We start from the raw sequence: 22,133 nt of genomic DNA, 5'->3' as shown, positions 1-22,133 counted from the left end.
GTAGGTAGGTTCTATTTAGCTTTAAACAAAATATTATTAAGAGTTTATAAATATTATAAAGTATAAATTATATGTAGGTATGTACATATATACATATTATAACTATTTGTATGTCAAATAAATATACTCATGTGTACATACTTGTATGTATGAATATTTCAGAGAAATGTGGAAAGAAGGATAATTCAGTTAATGCGTAATTTATTATTACATACTGTAAAAATATAAATTATAGGTACTATGAATCCCTAAACAAGAACAATAAACAATTTTTTTCTAGTGTTGATAATAATATAAATTTAATTAGAAAATAAATGAAATATTGGAAATAATATTATATATAGGTTAATTAATATAATTAAATAATTAGGGGTATAATTATTAAAGGATAAAAATTAATTAGTAAAATTAAAAAAATCAAATTTTAGTACTTAATTGCAAATTTTTGCACAAAATACACGCTATGTATACAAAAATGTAGACACCGCCTGGGGGGCATACATGCATAAAATTTTCAAACCATACTTAATTATTTTAAATTTTAATTTGTTACATATTGTTCAATATCAACTAGATAGAAGTTAGTCTTAATGAACTATAAAATTATTAATATTAATCTATTTAGAATTCTAAAATGTAATGAAGTTGAATTCAAATAAGTAGATATAATTAGTTTTTAAACATAATACAATAAAATTTTAATTATTTAATTTAAAAGTAATTCCAAATAGTCTGTTGGTTGCAAGTAAACTCTAGATGGATTTGGATTTGTTGAATTTGTTAGACCAGTTCATTTTTCTGTTTGTAAAAGCTAAAAGTAGTTTTGTTTTTAATTAAATACCTAATTAAATTTCAAAAACAGAAATTCTGTATTCTTACCTAAACTCGTTTTAATTAAAATCATTAAAGATTTGAAAAATCCAAGAATCTGTAATAATTAGATCCGTAAGAATTTTACGAATTTTGTATCGATTCCAATAGTAACAAGGTACATTACTACTTACCAATAGTAATTCTAATTACATTTATACTTGTAAATGTTAGAAATCTAATGAATATCCTCAATTTAGACCCTAGCGTCTTGAAAAATTTATATTTTCCTTAAGAAATTCTGAACCACATAGTCCTTTTTGTGAAATTTCATATTTTTCTTTAAAGTGCGTCAATTAAATTTTCAATATTTTTATTGGAAATGCCATTTTTCTTCAACATATTTAAAAATTTTTTAGTATTGACATTATTTAGCTACATTATTTTAAATATTAAAAAAAATGTACATTTATTTTTCAAAATTTTGTGTTTATAAATTGAAATTTGACATTTAAACATCAATTAATTTTAAACTATTCACAATATTAATAATCAAACTGAGCGGCATCTACTTTTTGAGTATCAAACTAAAGAAAAAATATTAAGTATAATTTATTTATTTTTGAATTTGATTTTTCATAGTAGAGAAATATAAAATTAATCAATTGAGACATTTTAACAAGAAATCTTTTATATGAATTTTAATGGGAACAAAATACGATTAACTCCGATGCATTCAAACGAGAAAAATGAAACTTTACAATAAAGACTGCTTTAGAATTTCTTAAAAAAAAAGTATAAATTTTTCAATACTCTAAACTTTTCAGAGACTTATTTACTTGGGAAAGACTGTATATATAAAATTAATATGCAAATATTGTAGTATTAACTAACATAAATTTATTTTAAATCTTCATAAGCATATATTTAAGTATTTATGTATATAAAATTTTCGTATTTAACCTATTTAGTTCCGGAATCATAAAATTTCATCATTTTCTAAATTTTCTATACATATTTACATACATATATACGAAATAGGTGTATATATGTACCGTTATTTATGTTTTTGTTTAAAATAATTAACTATATTTTCTATTTTCTTATTTTAGCTGAATCATAATAGTTATTTTTGTATGTACCCACTTTTTTTTTGTAGTATTCAAATACTTATACTTGGTATGCAATATTATATTATATATAAAAAAAAACGTGTTTCATTAATATTTACACATAACTAATTAATTATTCTTAATGTAAATATTTTATTTTTATAGTACTTTTTTTTATTATATAATTTTTGTTCTTTTTCATATTTAATGACTTTAGAATGACTCATGTTATTTTAGTGTGGTTTACTGTTTTCTACTTTTTTTTTTTTTATTTAAAATGAAATTTTATTACCAAAACAAAAAGTTAATGCATAGTGAAAAGAATTTTCAATTATAAATATGAATAATATTCATGCGTTAAGTAATTGTTTTTTTCTCAACCCTGGTAAGTAAGTACAAAAATGTGAATGCACAAATACTTACTTACTTACTTTGAATACTTATTAAAACAACCATTTGTGTTGCAAAAAATAGGTTAAAGTTACTTGTATTGCACATATTGAATTACTACAAGTGGAAAAAAACTGATTTAAGTGCATTAATTTCTTTCGCAACTTTGAATTTTTTTTCTTTTGTTAATTCACAATAAAATTAAATTTAATTATTTACTTTAATATAGGAATTTTCAATATTTGGACTTAGCGACACCTATGGTACTTTTAGTTTCTATTCAAAATATAATGATTTAATAATAATGTTTTTACTCGCTTTTCAGTTCTATATTCAGTACCGTAATTGTATTTTTAAAAATTCTTCAAAATATCTTAAATATTTCATTAAAATTTAATATTATTTAAATGTATTATTGTGTAGAAATTGCAAGCATGATAATATTTTTCGCTACTTCAATGAAATATTTAAAATTTTATTCAGATGACCAATGGAAAACTTCATCTCACTTACTAATAAAAGTAAATGCATTATATTATCATTTTGATTGATAGGTTTTAATAATATTTACACTGTGAAATTTATATTTTTTTAATATGGATTTAATGTAATTTCATTGTGATTAAGTATATATGCTATAATATATTACGTATTTCCTTTATATCATATATTTTACTTACATATATGGTGTGTATTTATACAAGATGTCCTTATAAAAGTATTCAAAATTGATTGATTGCTTACTGATGGTATTACGTACACATATACTTAAAGCATTGAACATTTTATTTTTATTTAAATTTAATAAGCATTATACAAGACAAAAACTTACCTAAACTTTAAATTATTTAAGAAAATATATGTATAAGTGTAATATTTTAAGTATATAAAATATAATGAATTTTGAAGTTTAGGTAGTTTTATTTAAATTTTTGTTTTTAATTAAAATCTATAAAGTTTTAAAAAAATTTTTAACTTAATTTAAAAACATTTTGAGAAAAATTATAGCTCTGATCTTCGTCTTAACATTGAATAACGAAAGTAACATTAACTAGAATAGGGGACGATTCTCAACTGTTATTTACATAACAAATATCGAATGTTTCGGTTTAAGAAACGTAAAAAAATTTGTTTTACATAGTTTATGAATCGTAAGGTCTTTCCTATTTTTAATCAGAAAATAAAGTGATAATCAAAATGAAAAAGTCGAGGGAACGTATCTTAAAAATTACGTACAAGTTACATACAAAAAATAAATTTGTTTAACAAAAATGAGCTACTGAGAATAGTAGATAAGTTCCTTAAGTTTTGACACATCAATACGATTTCATTTGTAATAAAGAGTATTTTACAATAAAAAAATATATTGAAACAAAATATCAGCTGACAATGCAAAATGTCAAATCTAAGTTCTTCATATTTTCATTTTAGTTAGCACTGAAAAGTTTATTGTGAATATTAAAATTGAAGTTGTTGAAATATGACACCAGACGGAAATACTAACTTAGGTGTATAATTTGTTATGTAAAACGAACGTAAACTGTTATTCAAAACGGTATATTATTTTTATGTAGTAACTTGTATTTTCTATAATAATTTTTAAAAAATATAAATTTTGTTGTTATACTACTTAATTTGTTTTTTTTTATTTTAAGAACTTTTAATCAAAAGTTCTTTTGCAAATTTATTCTATAGGCACTGATAATGGCCCAAATATATTTTTTATGAAGTCAATTGGTTATGTTTTGTGTATGGATACAAAAATAATGCTATTTACTTAACCACAAAAAAATTCTAGATAATATTTAATCTTTTTGTAAATAAGTTTGCTTTATTAAGTAAGTACCTACATAATATTGAAAATTAATTTTGTTTTTTTCTTTATTTTTTGTCATTTCAGATGGATTGAACGATATCTTAAAAATTTCGAAAGCAGTCCAAATTAAACAAAATATGGAGTATGAATAGCAAAGTAAATTTCATATTCACTTGTATGAAAACATTTTCGATTTCATTTTGGTTTTTCATATTTAAATAAGAAACAAATAAGTAAATAAATATTTGGATAACAAAAAAATTTAATAAATAAGTATTAAATTAGAAAAAAAAGAAAAAAACATGAAATGAATGAAGAAAAAGTCCATTAATATTAAAAAACAAAATTTTAGTGAAAAAATAAGTAAAAAATTAATACTTTCAAAAATTTCAACTTAAACAACTTTTTTAAAGAAAATCAAAATCAAAAATAAAAATAATAAGTTCTTTATTTCTTTGTATATTATTCAAAAAAATTCAAAAAATAAAAATTGTTTTCGAAAAATATTTCAATAATATTTTTGGTAAATAAAAAAATTTTAAATTATAAGTGTAAAATAAAAAGAAAAAAGCAACAAAACAACATTTTGAAATTAAAAAAAAAAAAAAACAAAGAAATAAAAGAAGAACTTTAAAAGATTTTCAAAAACATTTTTTTTTGGGGAAATACAAATGAAAACTTCGCATTGCATATCGTCTAACTACGACTTCCCTGGTCGCCCTCTTTATTTGCAGAGTGGTAACAACAACGGTAGCAACAGCAACAGCAGCAGCAACAACAATCACAATCATCATCATCATCATCGTAGTAGTAATAGTAGTAATACTAATATAGCAACATCAACAATTATTGGGAACGAACATCGTATTCATTCATCATCAACATCATCATCAGCAGCTGTATCAATTAATAATAATAATAATAATAATAATGGAAATGGAAATATAAATAATGGTACAACAACAACAACAGCAACATCATCATCATCATTATCATCATCAGCATTAATTTATCAAAATCAATCGAATCAACAACAACAACAATTCTTATCGTGTTCAAATGAACCAAATATTTCTTTACAACATAATCAACAACATCATAATAATTATAATATAGATTCGAATACGACACCACCATTAGAAATTATTGAAACAAAACCAAAAATAATTAATTCCAGTAATAGTAATAATAATATTAATACAAATAGTATTAATAATAACAGTAGTAGCGGCTGTATTAATAATAATAATAATATAATTAATAATAATATTGATAATAATAATCAAAATATTAATAATAGTGGTAGTAGTAATAGTAGTAGAATAAAAACTTGTAATTCAACAAGTAATAGTATACAAAAATCAAAAATAACATCAACTTCAGCGGCAACTTCATCAACAACAATTACAAATAACAATAATAATAGTAATAATTATAGTGATAGTGATATATCAATAATTTCAACATATAATTTAAAGGATAGACATATTTCTAATAATAATATTAATGAAAATTCAAAATATCGTTTACAAACAACAGCATCACCTTCAAGAACGGGTGGAACAACAGCAACAACAACTGGTGCACCAACATCAGCTATAATATATGATAATAATATACAAGATTCTAAAGTTGTAATTAAATATGAGCCACCGCCGCCAATACAATTAAATTCACATCATACAGCTGATTATAGTAATAAAGATTGTCAAGTAATTAGAAATACAAATAAATATCATTATCAACAACAACAACAGCAACAACAACAGCAACAACAGCAACAACAAAAATCAATTAAAAGAAAACGTGAAACAGGTTTGTAAATCAATATCAAAAATTTAATAAATCTAATTTGAAATTCAAAAACTTAAAAAACAAAAATTAAGCAAATACTTAAACTATACTTAACTAGTTTAAAATTTTTTTTTTTTTTTAGTCACCTTGCAACATTTATTCTTAACCTAATTTAAAAAAAAAAAAAAATTTTTAATCAATATCATTGTAATTTGAACATAATTAATTTTAATTTGAATAAATTTTATTTTAACATGATTAAACTACGATAAAATATATATAGCTATTCATTTATTATTAAATTTTTATATCGTAATTAAATATGTATAAATATTTACTATTTTACTATTGAAATTTTATAATTTTTAGTGAAAAATTAAAAAAGAATTTAATATTAAATAGAATATCGCCTTCATATAAATTCACTAAAGTCCATGAATTGTTGAAATTTTTTGATAAATTTAAGTAATTATTAAATTATAAATTAAATGATTAATTCTTATAGTCTCAATTTGTAATTTGTACTTAAAATTTTGTTTCGTTGTAGTACACACATCTAATAAGTTTGGTCGTTTGCATCTTAACGGTAATGTTAAAGAACATACCGACTTAATAATATTCGCTTGGGTGTACTCAAATGTAACATTTTACAAAAATTACATTAAGTATTTTGAAATATTTTATTAAATATTAATTTGAGGTTCAAGATCAAATATTAGTTCTTAAGGTTAAGAAAAATGTTGTATACTAAAATATAAGTACTTAAACTTTTACTAGATTTTTTTTAAATAAACATCATTTTTATATATAAAAACAAAATAATTGTCATTAGTACTTAATCTAAATTCATTTTAATTCCAAATTATGCTTAATTCAGGTCTACATTGTGTGCATTTAAAAATTTTATGATTTTGTTGACTAAAACTCTTCGTTTCAAAATTCAGACGCAATATTTACTAAAAACTTACATTAATATTTCTTTTTAAATATTTTAGAAAAATAAAATTCATAATATTTAAGTGTGAAAAATTGTTATTGTTTTTTTATTACCAATAACGATGCTTTGTCACAAAATATTCGAATTGTTAAAAATATTTCTTTGTGAAATGAAGTCAAGAGAATTTTATTTTTGTATTTTATTTCACAAAGAACACTGAAAAAAACAAAACACAAAAATTATTGTGAATTTTTGTAAATTAAGTAAAAATAAAAAAATGAGAGACAAAAAAATATATATAGACTAAAAGCTTCTACGTCTTGCTCAAACTTAACAAAAGCGTTTTTTTTTTTTGGTTAATGCAAATATTTTAAAAATTAAAATCATAAATAAAATATTTACAGCAAAAAAAAAGAAAATTCATTTAGTTGTGAACTTTCAAAATTAACTAAATAATTTCCAAATTCTATAATAAAATAAAGAAAAATAAAATATTTTAAAAAAATTTGCAAAGTCAATTATTTTAGCTTTTGAACATAACAAATAATTTTACGCTACTTATTTACCTAATTAAAATGTATAATTATTTTAACATATATATGTATGTGTATATAGTTTTTAAAATAGTTTTGTAATATAAAAAATTACTTTAGTTGGTTATATTATAATTTTCTTATTTTATTTTTAGATTGTGATTGTGGTTGCGTCGACTCTTCAATAGGGGGTGGAAACGGTGGTATAGTTGTAGTAACAAATAATAGTACTACGGCTCCATCTGCAGCATCATCATCAAACAGCATCAAAACGGCGCATGCAAAAGTAGCAACATCTGGGGGGCATGCAAATACGCAACCCCCTAGTAAAAGATCAAGTAGTGGAGCTGATGGAGATTATCAATTAGTACAACATGAAGTTTTATATTCTCTTTCAGCTGAATATGAAGTAAATAATATCAAATTATCTACATAATTTAAAATTATATTTTAATATTCTATTTGTTATATTAACAAAAATACTTTTTTTTTTGTTTTTATTTTTTTTTAAGGTTTTAGAATTTTTAGGGCGTGGAACATTTGGTCAAGTTGTAAAATGTTGGAAACGTGGTACAAATGAAATTGTTGCTATAAAAATTTTAAAAAATCATCCGTCGTATGCTCGCCAGGGTCAAATTGAAGTATCAATTTTATCAAGATTAAGTCAAGAAAATGCTGACGAATTTAATTTTGTACGAGCTTTTGAATGTTTCCAACATAAAAATCATACATGTTTGGTTTTTGAAATGTTGGAACAAAATTTATATGATTTCTTAAAACAAAATAAATTTTCACCATTACCATTAAAATTTATAAGGCCAATATTACAACAGGTAAGTTTAAATAAAAATTTAAAATTTACTTATTATAATTTCATTTCAAAATATGAAAAATATTTTTTCTCGAAAAAGAAATTATAATAATAATAACTCTTTCCTTTTAAAGGTACTGACAGCTCTACTAAAATTGAAACAACTTGGTTTAATCCATGCAGATTTAAAACCAGAAAATATAATGTTAGTCGATCCAGCTCGACAGCCTTATAGGTAATTTTCTTACTTTAATATATCAATTTAACATTTTATAATATTTTTAATTATATCATTTTAGAGTAAAAGTGATAGATTTTGGTAGTGCATCTCATGTCAGTAAAACTGTTTGCAATACGTATCTACAATCAAGATATTACAGGGCACCAGAAATTATATTAGGTTTACCATTTTGCGAGGCAATTGATATGTGGTCTTTAGGCTGTGTTGTGGCAGAACTGTTTTTAGGATGGCCTTTATATCCTGGTTCATCAGAATTTGATCAAATTAGATACATATCACAAACTCAAGGATTGCCCACTGAGCATATGTTAAATAATGCTAGTAAAACATCGAAATTCTTTTATCGTGATGTAGATTCAACTTATCCGTTTTGGAGATTAAAAACAACAGAAGAACATGAGGCTGAAACAAATACAAAAAGTAAAGAGGCAAGAAAATATATTTTTAACTGTTTGGATGATATTGGGCAAGTAAATGTACCAACTGATTTAGAAGGTGGCCAGTTATTAGCAGAAAAAACGGATAGGCGTGAATTTATTGATTTATTGAAACGAATGTTGACTATCGATCAAGAGAGAAGAATAACACCAGCGGAAGCATTAAATCATTCATTTACGACATTAACACATTTGGTAGACTATGCTCATTGTAATAATGTTAAGGCATCGGTACAAATGATGGAAGTTTGTCGGCGAGGAGATTTTCACACGTTAGTATTAATTACTAATTCTAGAAATATCGAAATTACATCTTTTTAAAATTACGTTTTTTTAAATTATATTTTTTTTTTTAATTTTTGTTAAATATTTAGTGTGCAACCTACGTCGACCCTCGTTACGAATTTCGTACCTAATACAACAGAAAATATGACATTTACTATAAACAATCAACTCTCAAGCCAAGTTCAACGTTTGGTAAGGGAACGGCCAATAACCTATGAGAGTTTATACCAAATATATGGTGGCAGAAATGTTGGAAGACAATATACTAATGCAAGGGCTGATACCTTTCAACATCAATTGGTTTCAAATATTTTATGCCCGCCAACTTATCAAGCTATGCCAAGTCCAACAAAACATGTTGTGGTTGGTAGCGCTGCAATGCAACCTCCATTACAGGTAATTGTTTTATTATTAATGCGGGAAAATCATTTTTAATTTCTAAAAATGACATTTGTAGGTACCACCACAGCAATATGTCAATGTTCCTGTTCCAGTTTCAATGGTAGAACCGACTTCAGGTCAACGTATGCTTTTAACAAATCGAGTTCAAACAAATGCTTGGCCAAATGCCGGCAGACAAATGGCATTAGTGCCATCCTGGCCTCAACAAGCACCTCAACACTCATTAATTGTGGACTCGGCACCGTTTTTGAATGTTGAAGAAATATATCCAAAACATCATTTGAATTTACCACGCCATGAACCGAAGAAGGAGTCTCCAGTTCATCATTTATTGTAAGTTATATTTTAGATAAAAGACTTACCAAATATTATGCATTCTTTTTATTTATTTACATACATATGTACATATGTTTAGCTCAAACATTTTACAAAAATTAAAATAAAAGAACACATATATGTACATATGTATATATTTTTTGTTTTAATGTTTTGTAATCAAAAAATGAGAAATGTTATTTGAATTTAAATTGTAAATGCAACAAATTTTTTTTAAATTTGTTTCAGCGTTCCCAGGCAAGAAAAGAAGGAAACAAATCAATTTTCTCCGGTTAAGAAGCGTGTTAAAGAAAACTCACCGCCACATCAGCAAAGATATAGCAGAACACATGTTTCTCCACAACAGCAACAACAGCAGCAACAGTATCATAATCATCCTCAATGCAATTATTACAGCAGTGGTGGGGCATCCTCAAACAGTAATAATTTCAATCGATCGAAAATACCTTTTACACTTTTATTTCTCTTAAAAACAAATTTATAATTACATTAACACTTTTTGCAGATCCTATTAGTAGCCACCACCACCATCATCACCATCATCAACAACAACAGCCAACTCAACATAATGGTGGTAATTTGATGCATCAATCTGTTCAGGGTTCTTCATCATATCATAATAGCAGTCATAATAATAATGCACCACATCAAATATCAACTGGAACACATCAACCGATGGGTCATATAATTAAACAACAAACAATAACAATACACGATACCCCATCGCCGACGGCCGTTATTACAATATCAGATAGTGAAGATGAATCTCCTGATCCACCCGTACAAATACAACCACAACCACAGCCACCACCGCCACCACATCAACATCAGCATCAACATCAGCATCAACACCAGCACCCACATGTGCACCACAAGCAAGTTCAACGTGCTCACGCACAGTCACAAACAGTGTCAACTTCCTGTCGTGGCAGTGGTAACGGGAATAATAATAGTGGCGGACACAACTCTGTGTCGAATAATCAACAACCGGCTCATCAGAGCCAATCTTCATCGATGAATATGCATATGAATCATCACCATCATCAGCAGCCTCAACAACAACAGCAAAATCAAACTCAACAGCCTCAAAACCACCATCATCATGGTCAAAATAATATTCATAGCCAAACTCATCAACATAGTTCACAATCCGGGCACAACCAACAGAATGCTCAAATTCAAGAAAACAATAATACTGGAAATAATAACATGCATCAATATCATAACCATCATCAGCATCAAAATGGAAATAATGGTGCTATCAATAATAATTCTAGTAGCCAAAAGAATATATCTACTAGCAGTTCAAATAATTTAAATCAAAAGCACCGTAAAAATGTAATAAACTCTGCATGTGTTACAATTGGGGAAGATAATGATGTTCGCGATATGAATATTCAACATCATCAGCAGCAACAAACACATCAACAAATTCCTGAAACGCCACAACAAATAGTTGATCATCATCATCATGTTCAACAACATCAGCAGCATCAACAACATCATCAGCAGCATCAGCAACATCAGCAACAACAGCAACAGCAGCAACAACAATCACAGCAATTGCAGCAACAGCCTCCACCAATACAGACTTTGCAAGTTGATCAAAGAACACGTACAAGTCCAAAATATAACCCATCAAATGTGAAATATGAGCCTGGCCAATCTCAGAAAAAAAGGATTTTAGCAATGGCTCAAAATGAATGTCTTTTAAGTGGAAATTCAAGTGGCAACAATATGAACTCAAATAGCAATTCGGGAAACCAAGGTAACAGTAGTAATTCATCGAATAATTCAAATAATGTATCATCATCGCACCATGTTCATGTCCCCAAACAAGAACCTACCGAATTTTATGATTATTCTCAACAATTGGATAAAAGGTCATCTTGGGCACCTGCCCCAGCACATCATCATAAACGAGAAGCATCGGCATATATTGCAGCTGCGGCCGCCGCTGCAACAGCAAATCAACAGCAAGCTGTTTTAGCAGCAGCGGCTGCCGCTGCTCCACCTACGTCAGAAATTTACGCAGCCCAAAGAGAAATGTACACCAGACCAACAGTTTTTGTTTCCCAACCACCTTATCAAAATTATAATAGAGTTGTTCCGCCTCCAGCTCATAATGCTTCAAATCGACAGGTAGTATTTAAAAACATAATTATATAATAAAATTATTTATTTTTCTATTTGCTTGCATTACAATAACTTTAATGAACTTGTAATAAGAATTACTTTAATATTTTAATATTTATGCATTAGGTTTTGCCATCACATCCACTTCCAGCCCATATACAGTTTCCTACACAATATAGTCAATTTGGTCCTTTAAGTCCAGCTCAAGTGGCAAATAAACATTCTCATTATGCTCCAGCAAATATATGGTATGGAGAATAAGAAAAAGAAACGGCGAAAAATTAAAAAAAAAATTAAATAAACTACGTGAGTCTTTTATGTTAAAAATTTTAATTTTTATGGTTGTTTTGTTTTTAGTAAATATTATATCAATTTTCATATAATATTTAATTTAAATTATATAAATGTTTACATTAAATATTATTTGAAGTGAATATATATTAAATTCTTAAATTATATGTAACTTTATTAAAAGCTTGATAATTATATTTTAGTGAATTACTTGAATTAAAAAATTCTGTGCTATCATTATGGTACGATAGCATACTATCCAAGATTTGTCTGAAAAGGAAAACAACAACAACCTCAATAAATTCTTCAATTATCTTTGAGAATAACAGCAATAAAAAGTTGAAACCATTGTAAATTAAAATTCATACCAACAGAATATTTTATGGTGAATAGTGAAATATTTTTGGAAAGTATACACACCATGAGTTGATTTACTGTTCCAGTTTGCAATAAATAAGCTGAAATAACATCTTCCAAATTAAACAAAAATAAATGAAATTTCAGTGGGAAACGTATTTTAAAATTTTTGTTTAAAATTAATGAATTTTTGTTTATATAGTTCATGTTAACGTCAAAATAATTAATAACGTATGTAAAGTAGCAAAAGGAAAAAGAAAAATAATTTTGGAGTTAAATGATTGTAAAAATGTCCATGGAAACTTAATATTAATTTGAAATTATAGATGAAGAAAGGCACTCTATAAAATTATTTTGTATTTTTTATATTAATTAATTTTTTTTTTCTTTTGATATGCTAATATAGAATTTTTGTCTCTAATGTCTCTAATGTTAATTATGTCTAATACATACATATATATCAAAATATTAATGTAGTAAAAAAAAATCGATATATTGATAAGTGTATATTAAAATTTGTAATTAATTACAAAAAGCAGAAAAATTGTATATTTTAAGTAATTAGTCAATAATTTTTTTTTAATATTTGCTTAAAAATTGCAAAATAATAAAAAATGATTATATATATATATATTGATTTTTGACTAATATTTAGTTTGAGTTATAATTTTTTTTATTTTAATATAGCTATATTTTTACATTTATAATTACATAATTGTAAATATTTTTGTCTAATAATTTTTTTCTATTGGAAAATAATATTTTTTTTTTCTTTAATAATCTTATAAATCTTATTTTTATTTATATATTAATGAATATATTCAAGAATAATATTTGATTTATTTTTAAGTTTAAATTTAATAAATTTACATTTTGAAAAAAACCTATTAAAAATAACTAAATTTAAAAAAGAAATTTTAAACAAATTATTGTGTGAAATTAGCGTTAATAAACGCACTTTAAATTATAATTGTATTAAAAAATTTATATATACATATACGAGAACTAATAGTAGTTAAAAAAAGAAAACAAAAATACATTATATAAAAAAAAATTAAAATTAATGTTTTTAATTAATTTACATGTAAACAAATGCATAGAGTGCGTATAAATTTATATAATATATTCTTTTAATTTTCGTTTTGTTTTCAAGATTATAAATTTTAGCAGATTTTTATATGTTTAATTAAATAAGTTTTTTTTTTGGAGCTTATGATGGCTATTTGTATATTAACTTAGAATTGTACTAATATATAATATTAGATTGTTTTTATAGTTTCATTTTTAAATTTTTATTTTTGTATTGAAAGGAAAAAAATATATTATACATAATTCTAATAAGATATTTAAATTTAATCTTAATAATATTTAGATTTTTAATTTAAAAATTAAACATGCATACATATATATTACATATTATGATTAATAAAATTTAAATCAATTCGAAAAAGAATTGAACATTTTGTGTAGTTAAAGGAGAAAATCAAAATAAAATCGGCTGCATTCCTAAAATTTTTCAAAGATTACAAGACAAAGAAACAAAATATTTTTTTCAATATTTAGCACCAGTTTGCTTTCTTTTAAATTCTTTATTATTTAATATTCAAAAATTTTGCAAGACTTTTCATTATGAAGGTATTCATTGCATACACTTGTATATGAAATATCTTTAATTTTTATTAAATTGAAAATTAATAAAGTTAAATAATTCTGATAAAAATGTTATCAATTTTTATATGTTTTTGAATAGATAATTAAAAATTGTGATGCAAGCCAAAAACATAAAATAATTATATTTTAATAATGGGGAAAGAAATGAGTAACATATATTTCCTGATTTCTATTTAATAATTGCAAAATTTTGTATAAATATATATACATTCTAATTTTTTTGTAATAATAAAAATAATTTTAATAATATACTAAAATGTTTTGAATATAATTTTCATGTTATATGATTATAAAACTTATTCATGCTATATGGCACATTATTATTATAAATCGTATATACTACAATATTTAAAATATTAATAATATAATATTAAAAGTTTGATTTATGTATTTTAGAAAAATTACGCAGGAAATTTCTATTTTTTGTCTTTTAGAATATGTTAATTATTAAATGATAATTGTAAAAAAATATCAGATAGCTTGTCAATTACAGCTTTATAGTTATTGCCTCTATATTATATACATATGTATATATATACGAGTATATATATATTTTTTAACATAAACAATATATTTATTCTAATCAAATACTTAAAGAATTTCTTTGTTTAGTGTATTAATATAAAAAATCATTCAAAATATTATTTTCTTTGCTTCATTTTCTAGAAATTCGATTTTTTTATTTTAACTCAAATTTGTATTTGAATAACCACAAATTACAAACTCTTGAATAATATTACGTAAAAATAACCATTTATAAAAAACGTAGTGTATTATAATAAATATTTTCTTATTATTAATAAACTTTACTTTTTTTTTGTTTTAATATTAGCAGTATTAATTTATATTGCACATTTTACAATATTAAATTAATAACATTAAAAATTTCTATAAAAGATTTTAAATTAAAGGGAGCGAAATATAATAGAAAATATTAGAAATTTATTAAATAAAAAAAAATTAAAAATGTTCAAAAACATAATTATTTTCATTTTATTCAAATAAATACAAAATTTTCATTATTAAAAGAAGAGCATTATCAAAAAATTTAAATATGCAAAGACAAAATACATACACGTAAATAAACTTAAAAATTATTTTAATCACTAATCTAATTATTTTATTCAATAATGTTTTAGATATTAAAAAATTAATGAGACTGTCTAATCACAAAAGAAACTGATAGGTTTTTTTTTGTTCATATATAAATTTGAAAGAAAGAAATTGGATGCGAAAGATAGCCAAATAGAAAAATAAAATATGAAAAATAGGAAAAAAAGAAAATTTCGAAAATATAAATTTGATACTAATAATGCATAAGCATAAAAATGTTAAGAAAAATGTAAGAAAAAAAAATGTTAATTTCAATGAAAACTTACGGAAAGAAATACTTTTGTCCATTTATAATAGAATTATTAATATAAATTACAATAAATTTAGCAGCTATTAAATAAAGAATAATTAAAAATTTAATATCAGGATTGGTTTTTTTTGTTTTTTTTTTAATTTTTGATTGTATTGCTACATACCAGACCACCTTAACGTAGGATTGTTTTAATAAATTTTAGAATAGAATTGTTAGTATAAATTTAAAACAAAAACAATATAAAATATAGAACACAATTTCGAAAATAAAAGTAACTTTTTTATTATTATATTCTTAATAATTACAAGTATAAAACAGAAAACAAATTATATGTGTAATAAATTCATATATTTTAAGTACAATAATTGGCTTCATAACTAATATTATTTATAATGAAATTAATAATTACAGATATTATAATATATTTAAGAATTTTTTTTTTTTCAGGTTTAATAATTTTTTGGTCACGATTTATTATTTATATCACTTGAGTTAAATTATTTCGGTTATCTTTCGGTATTAAGTAATAACGACATGAAAATAAATTTTCTTTATTTCCAATTCTAATTTTTATGTTTCATTCGATTAATTCTCATTCTATAAAATTCAAAATTTTTTAACTAAGTTCTTTTAATATGCTTAAAAAAATTTTATTAAATCTCAATTTTTCTTTTTTGTTATAGGTTTAAGTGACCATACCCAAATTATATACGAATTAATTTAAAAAAATGTAAACTACATAATATAATTTAACAAAAATTTATATATGTATAAAAAAAAAAAATAACTACAAATATTAGAATGTACTAATCAACATTAAAATTTTATGATATATAGATGAATGTAATTTTTTTGTACCTAAAAACATTGAAGAAAATTTAAATAAAAATACATAATAAAAAATTAATTACAATATAATAAAAATAGAGGTTTAGATAACAAAAAATAAAAAAAAATAAAGAAAACAAAGAATTTTTAACAAATTTTAAACAAAAAAAAAAAGTAACTTTGTTTTACAGAAAATGCCTTATTAACCCCTCTACCCCCATAAAGTATAAATTTAAATTATAAGGATATTAAGAAAAAATAAAAATATAAAGAAAAAAAAAATATTATAAATATCGTTAGATATATTGTGTTATAACATTTTGGATATATAATGTAACATTCATTTTTTTATATCCTTACAATGTCATTTATACCATATGATATATGTATACATTTTTTCCTCTTTAATTTTGAAAATTATAAAGTTCAATAAATTTTGGCTATATGCAGTACTCTAACTTTAAGTTATACTTTTTATATTTTCAAATAGCATTAAATTACAATAGCCTTTTGATAAGCAATCTGTTGATAATATTTGTTGATTTTTTGTTGCCAAAAATAATGTCCAAGATTCGTTTTTTATTTCGGTAAGCCGTTTTAATAGTTTTGGTCAATATTTGTTTATTTTCTACAATTGTTTTTTTTTTTTTCTAACACATTTTCGAACTCTGTCATTTGAATTAAAAAAATTTATTTTCTTGCTTAAGTATAATTTGTTCTTTATTTAATATAACTTGTATACATTTCATTAATAATTCACTCATTGTGGTATATAATTAAGTATTCAAATAAAACAAGACGTAAAAATAATTAATCAATATTAAATTAATTTAGTAATTTTTTTAAGAAATTATTAGCGGTTTGTGTTTTTATTTCTAATGTTCTTTCTGTTTTTTTTTTTTTTAAAAGTTTTCCTTTTAGTGTTAGTTATAAATATGAATACATAAAATCAATTAAAATATTATACTTATTCAGACATACTAAAATATAAAATTAATTTTTTTTTTTTTGGGTTCAATTTTTAATGTGCAAAATTAATATTGTAATAATTAAAATGTTAAATATTTGTAGTAATTATGGGAGATTTGTAATACATTTTTAATATAATTAATTAATAGTACATACTGTAAATTGTAATAGAGTATTATATACTAATTATACTACGTTTTATAAAGCCTTGGATGATTTTTTTTTTAAAATAAACAAATATTTTTTTTTTTATATTTTATTATTAAGATAATTAAAAATTTTTATTATATAATAATAAATATGTTTATATATATGTAGAATAATCATTTATATAATTTACATTATCTATAAGTGGTAGTTGCATTAAAAAAAAATAATTAAAAATAAAACAAATACGATAAAAGGAAAACACAATATATATATATATTATAAATTGATTAACACCTATAAAAATAATTATTATTAACACATAAAAATTGTTCTATAAAAGAATTATGTATTTGATATAATTTTTTGTGTAGTTAAAACAAAAATAAAAATGTTAAAATAACAATAAATAATTTTTTTTTTTTTATTTAAGAAATGGTAATCAATGTATATTAAATAATTCAAATTTAAAATACTAATAATACTAAAAATTATCAAAAATATTTAAAAAAAGTAAAATTTCCAATATGTAATTAATTTTTTAGAGATGAAAAAAAAGTGATTTCAAAAAGCACATTTAAAGAAAAATAGTTAAAGAAAATTATTTAAAAAAAAAAAAAAAACAACTTAAATTTTTTATAAATTGGTGGTCTCTTTGATTCCAATTAATATAAATTTACTAAAAGCACTCAATAAATATTTTATTGTTATTTTAAGCAAAAATAAATTTAATATTTTTTATAATTTTCTGCCACTATATATTAAAATATCAGGATTATTTTAGAGTTAAAATAGTAGTATGCAAATATAAATATCGTCACTCGAAATTCTTTAAAAAAAAAAACAAAAATTTACTTTGTTCCAAATAAATAAGTATAATTTATATAAAAATTTTGGTTGCAATTATAATTTTACATAAATAAAAATAAATTCAATAAAATAGAAATATATATTTTTTGTTTAATAATAATTGTATTATAAAACTTTAATATTATAAAACAAAATGTGGTGTTATTAACAAAAATATGGTTATTCTTACATAATATATAAAATAGATACACGGGTAAAATTTATTTATAGAATATGTATGAAATAATATTATAATTAATGTCCTCAAAAATAACAATTAAATATTAAAAAATAAAATTTTGTGTTATGTATTTTGTATTAAGCTTGACTGATTATTAAAATATTAAAATTAAACATGAATAGACATTAAATAAAAGTAATAATTTTTAAAAAAAAGAAATTCAAAAAAAGAAAAAACACAATAAATTTTCAGTTCAAATAAATAAAAATGAAAAAAAAATTTTGTAAGAAAATGAAAAAAAAAATTAATAATAAAGAAAATATATGTAAATTAAATAGAAATTTTTTCTTTTAATTCAAGACGAAATATTTAAGCACATTTTCAATTTGAATAAATTTTTTTTTAAATAATTAATTAGAAGTCGTAAAATGACATTGTTGTTTAGTAAGAAACATAATTTTAAAAAAAAAAAAAATACATAATTTATCAATAGAAAATGATTTATTAGTGTTCAAAATTTTAATATAGAATTTGTAACTTAAAATAAAAAAAGGTTTTATATTAAATATTTAAGATTTATAATTTCTCAATTTAAGAAAATTATATTACACAAAAAAAAACAAACATAAAAGTTTGCAAAACTTTCCAAATACTATTCAAAAATAGTATGTATTTCAAAAATTAAATTTATATTAGTAAATTCTCTCGAGCTTTCAAATTTTAATGAATTAAAATATTATAAATTCAAATATGTATACAATAAAATTATTCAAAAAAAAAATTTAAATATTTTTGTTTTTTTTTTTTTTTTGAATGTCAATTTAATATGAATATTGCGTTTCTAAAAAAAAAAAAACTCTCGAGGGGATGTCGTGATTTAAAATAATTTTTTTAATGATTCATTAAATTAAGTTTTGAATACATCGTACAAGAATTATTTTTATGATTCTAGTTTTACGCTAACAAATTCCTAAAACTCAAAACAAAAAAATAAATGTTTCTTCTTTTCAATTCAAAGTTTAAAAATATTATTTTTGATTTCTTAAATAAGTAATCAAAATTTCAAAAGATTTTGTTTACAAAATTTACAAAATGAAAATTATTATTGAACTGAAGAAAACTTTAATAATTCGAAAGTTTATATTTTTATTTTAAATAACTACCAATTTTGTGTATTTTCTTTTTAATTTTAATTTTTTATTTTTTTTTTTTGTGTAAATACTAATACTAAGTACTTTTAAGTGGGGAAATAAAATAAAAACAAATATTTACTATTATTTTAGAACTTTAACAATTTTTGTTTTAGAATTTTAAGTGTATAACATTAATGTAAATGGAAAATATTTTTAATTACAAAAAAAAAAAAACAAAAACGTGTAGTAATTGTACAATCTTATTAATTATGCTTTTCCTTTTTTTTTTTATATATTATATAATTAAATCATGTAATTAAAAATAAAATATTATTTGTAAATTATGATAAAAATATAATTTTTTAAATAGATTTGTTTACTTTTTTTTTTTTTAAAAATCCTTTATTATAAAATTATATAAACATGCATACAATTTTTCTTATTGTAACAATTGCAAAATAAATAGTAATTTTTTTTTTAATTAATAAGTTATTAATTACTTTAATATTATTATGTCAAAAACAATATTTTTAAATAATATTCATTGAAAAACAAAGATGATAAAAATAAAGAATTTATTAATTCTTTTTATTTATACTTTTTTATACTTTTCAGTTTGTTAATCAAAAAATTTATAAATTCGTTCGTTTTATATATTTTATTTTATTTTGAAGCAAAAAAATTATTATATAAACATAATATTATATTTTACACAACCACATATTATTATAAAAAATAAATTACTGCAAAGAAGAAAAAAAAATTTAAAAAAAAAAAAAAATTACAAATTATATTATTAATAAAACACAATAATTATTGGAAAAATTGCATAAATATTTTTGTTTTATTTTATTTTTCATCATATCAAATATAATTTTATTTTCAGTTTACAATTTATTTTATATTTTTTTTATTTTTTATTTAAAATTAAATTATTATTCACATTTATAGCTACATGAATAAATTCCAATTTTTTGAAATCAAATGAATCAGATTTGTTTTGCATTTCTTCTCAGATTTATTTTGGATATTAAAAATCCGAATATGCAAGTTTTATTATACTGAAATTTAATAAAAAATTTTAATGAAAATATTTTCCGGTTTTGTGTTTTTTTTTTTTAGGAAGAGGAATTCTAAATGAATTTATGAAAAGAAAGATGAATTTAAATATGAAAATTGAAAGAAGAACGTACAGTATTGGAATTAATATTATTCAAAGAGGAAGTATAGTATTGAGATAAACAACTTAAGATTTAATCAAAATTCAAAAAAAGAAATTCAAAAATAAAATAAGAAAAGGGAATTTCATACTGAACCAGAAGAATGTTAAAGGAAAACCATTCAAATAATTTACAATAATGAAATTCAATGGTCATTTAAAATTTTATTTCTATTAATGTCTTTAGTCATTAATTCTTAGCTTACTTGATCATTACCAATAAAACCTTGTTGGATAAATTTTAATTGATCTTGGCTTAGCTAATCAAAATAAAAATTTCATACATAAAATATTAATTATGCTATAATTTCCTATTTACCAGATTTATCAGATTTTAAATGAGGACATTATTTAATATTAAAAAAAAAACTAATACTGCATTTTTAATAACATATTATATAAAAATAATTGAATTATACAAAAATTAATTTCATAGTCTACTTAAAATTTTATTTAAAAATCAAAAATATATAAAAAAAAATTTATTTAAAAAATTACAACTCATGTAATCACAATTTTATTTTATTTTTTGTTTTCTTTTAATTTCTATTATTTTTTTTTTCATATATTACTAAATAATATTTTAAAATGTAACTAGTACATAAATATATAAAAAAAAAAAAAAAACAAAATAAAGAAAATTTATTAATTATTATAATTAAATAATAAAATCACACAATTAATCAAATATTAAATAAACACCAAGTTAAAAAAACAGGAATTGATGTTAATTGAAATTTCACCCTTATTAGGTTTATTCTTAATTAAAAAAAGTATTATATAAATTAACAAAAAAAAAAAAACGTGTAACACAATATAAATTAAAAATAAAAAATCAAAACTGTATTAACTAATTAAATATTTGCAAAAATAAAATAATAGATGCAATACACCTACAAAATAATAATTACTATTATATTTAATAAATAATAATTTAGAGAAAATACCAAAATAAAAATTACTTAGTATAAATTCTTAATTAAAAACCAAGAAATATTTATAAGAAAAGTAAAATTATTGTATTTAATATGTACATAATATGTTTTTTTTTTTTTAAAATATAATATGCTTGTGTCTAAAAC

General features: G+C 21.6%; 1 protein-coding gene across 2 annotated transcripts in view; it reads left to right on the top strand.

Annotated features, from left to right (window-relative positions):
* The window catches only part of LOC129606970 (homeodomain-interacting protein kinase 2-like), a 36,950-nt gene extending 23,711 nt beyond the window's left edge, over positions 1–13,239 (top strand). For both annotated transcript variants that reach the window (XM_055517624.1, XM_055517625.1), the window contains exons 2-12: positions 4,213–5,943; positions 7,548–7,801; positions 7,905–8,225; positions 8,338–8,438; positions 8,503–9,153; positions 9,256–9,562; positions 9,624–9,901; positions 10,133–10,323; positions 10,410–12,046; positions 12,167–12,346; positions 12,535–13,239. In XM_055517624.1, coding sequence (XP_055373599.1) covers positions 4,800–5,943; positions 7,548–7,801; positions 7,905–8,225; positions 8,338–8,438; positions 8,503–9,153; positions 9,256–9,562; positions 9,624–9,901; positions 10,133–10,323; positions 10,410–12,046; positions 12,167–12,301 — 5,019 coding nt within the window. In that variant the 5' untranslated portion in view covers positions 4,213–4,799 and the 3' untranslated portion in view covers positions 12,302–12,346; positions 12,535–13,239. The remainder of the gene's footprint in view (positions 1–4,212; positions 5,944–7,547; positions 7,802–7,904; positions 8,226–8,337; positions 8,439–8,502; positions 9,154–9,255; positions 9,563–9,623; positions 9,902–10,132; positions 10,324–10,409; positions 12,047–12,166; positions 12,347–12,534) is intronic.
* The last annotated feature ends 8,894 nt before the right edge of the window (positions 13,240–22,133 follow it).

Source organism: Condylostylus longicornis, unplaced genomic scaffold, assembly GCF_029603195.1.
Source record: "Condylostylus longicornis isolate FDR11 unplaced genomic scaffold, ASM2960319v2 ptg000022l, whole genome shotgun sequence".
NCBI lineage: Eukaryota > Metazoa > Arthropoda > Insecta > Diptera > Dolichopodidae > Condylostylus > Condylostylus longicornis.
Note: the sequence above shows the minus strand (reverse complement) of the source record. Positions and strands in the feature narration are given on the sequence as shown.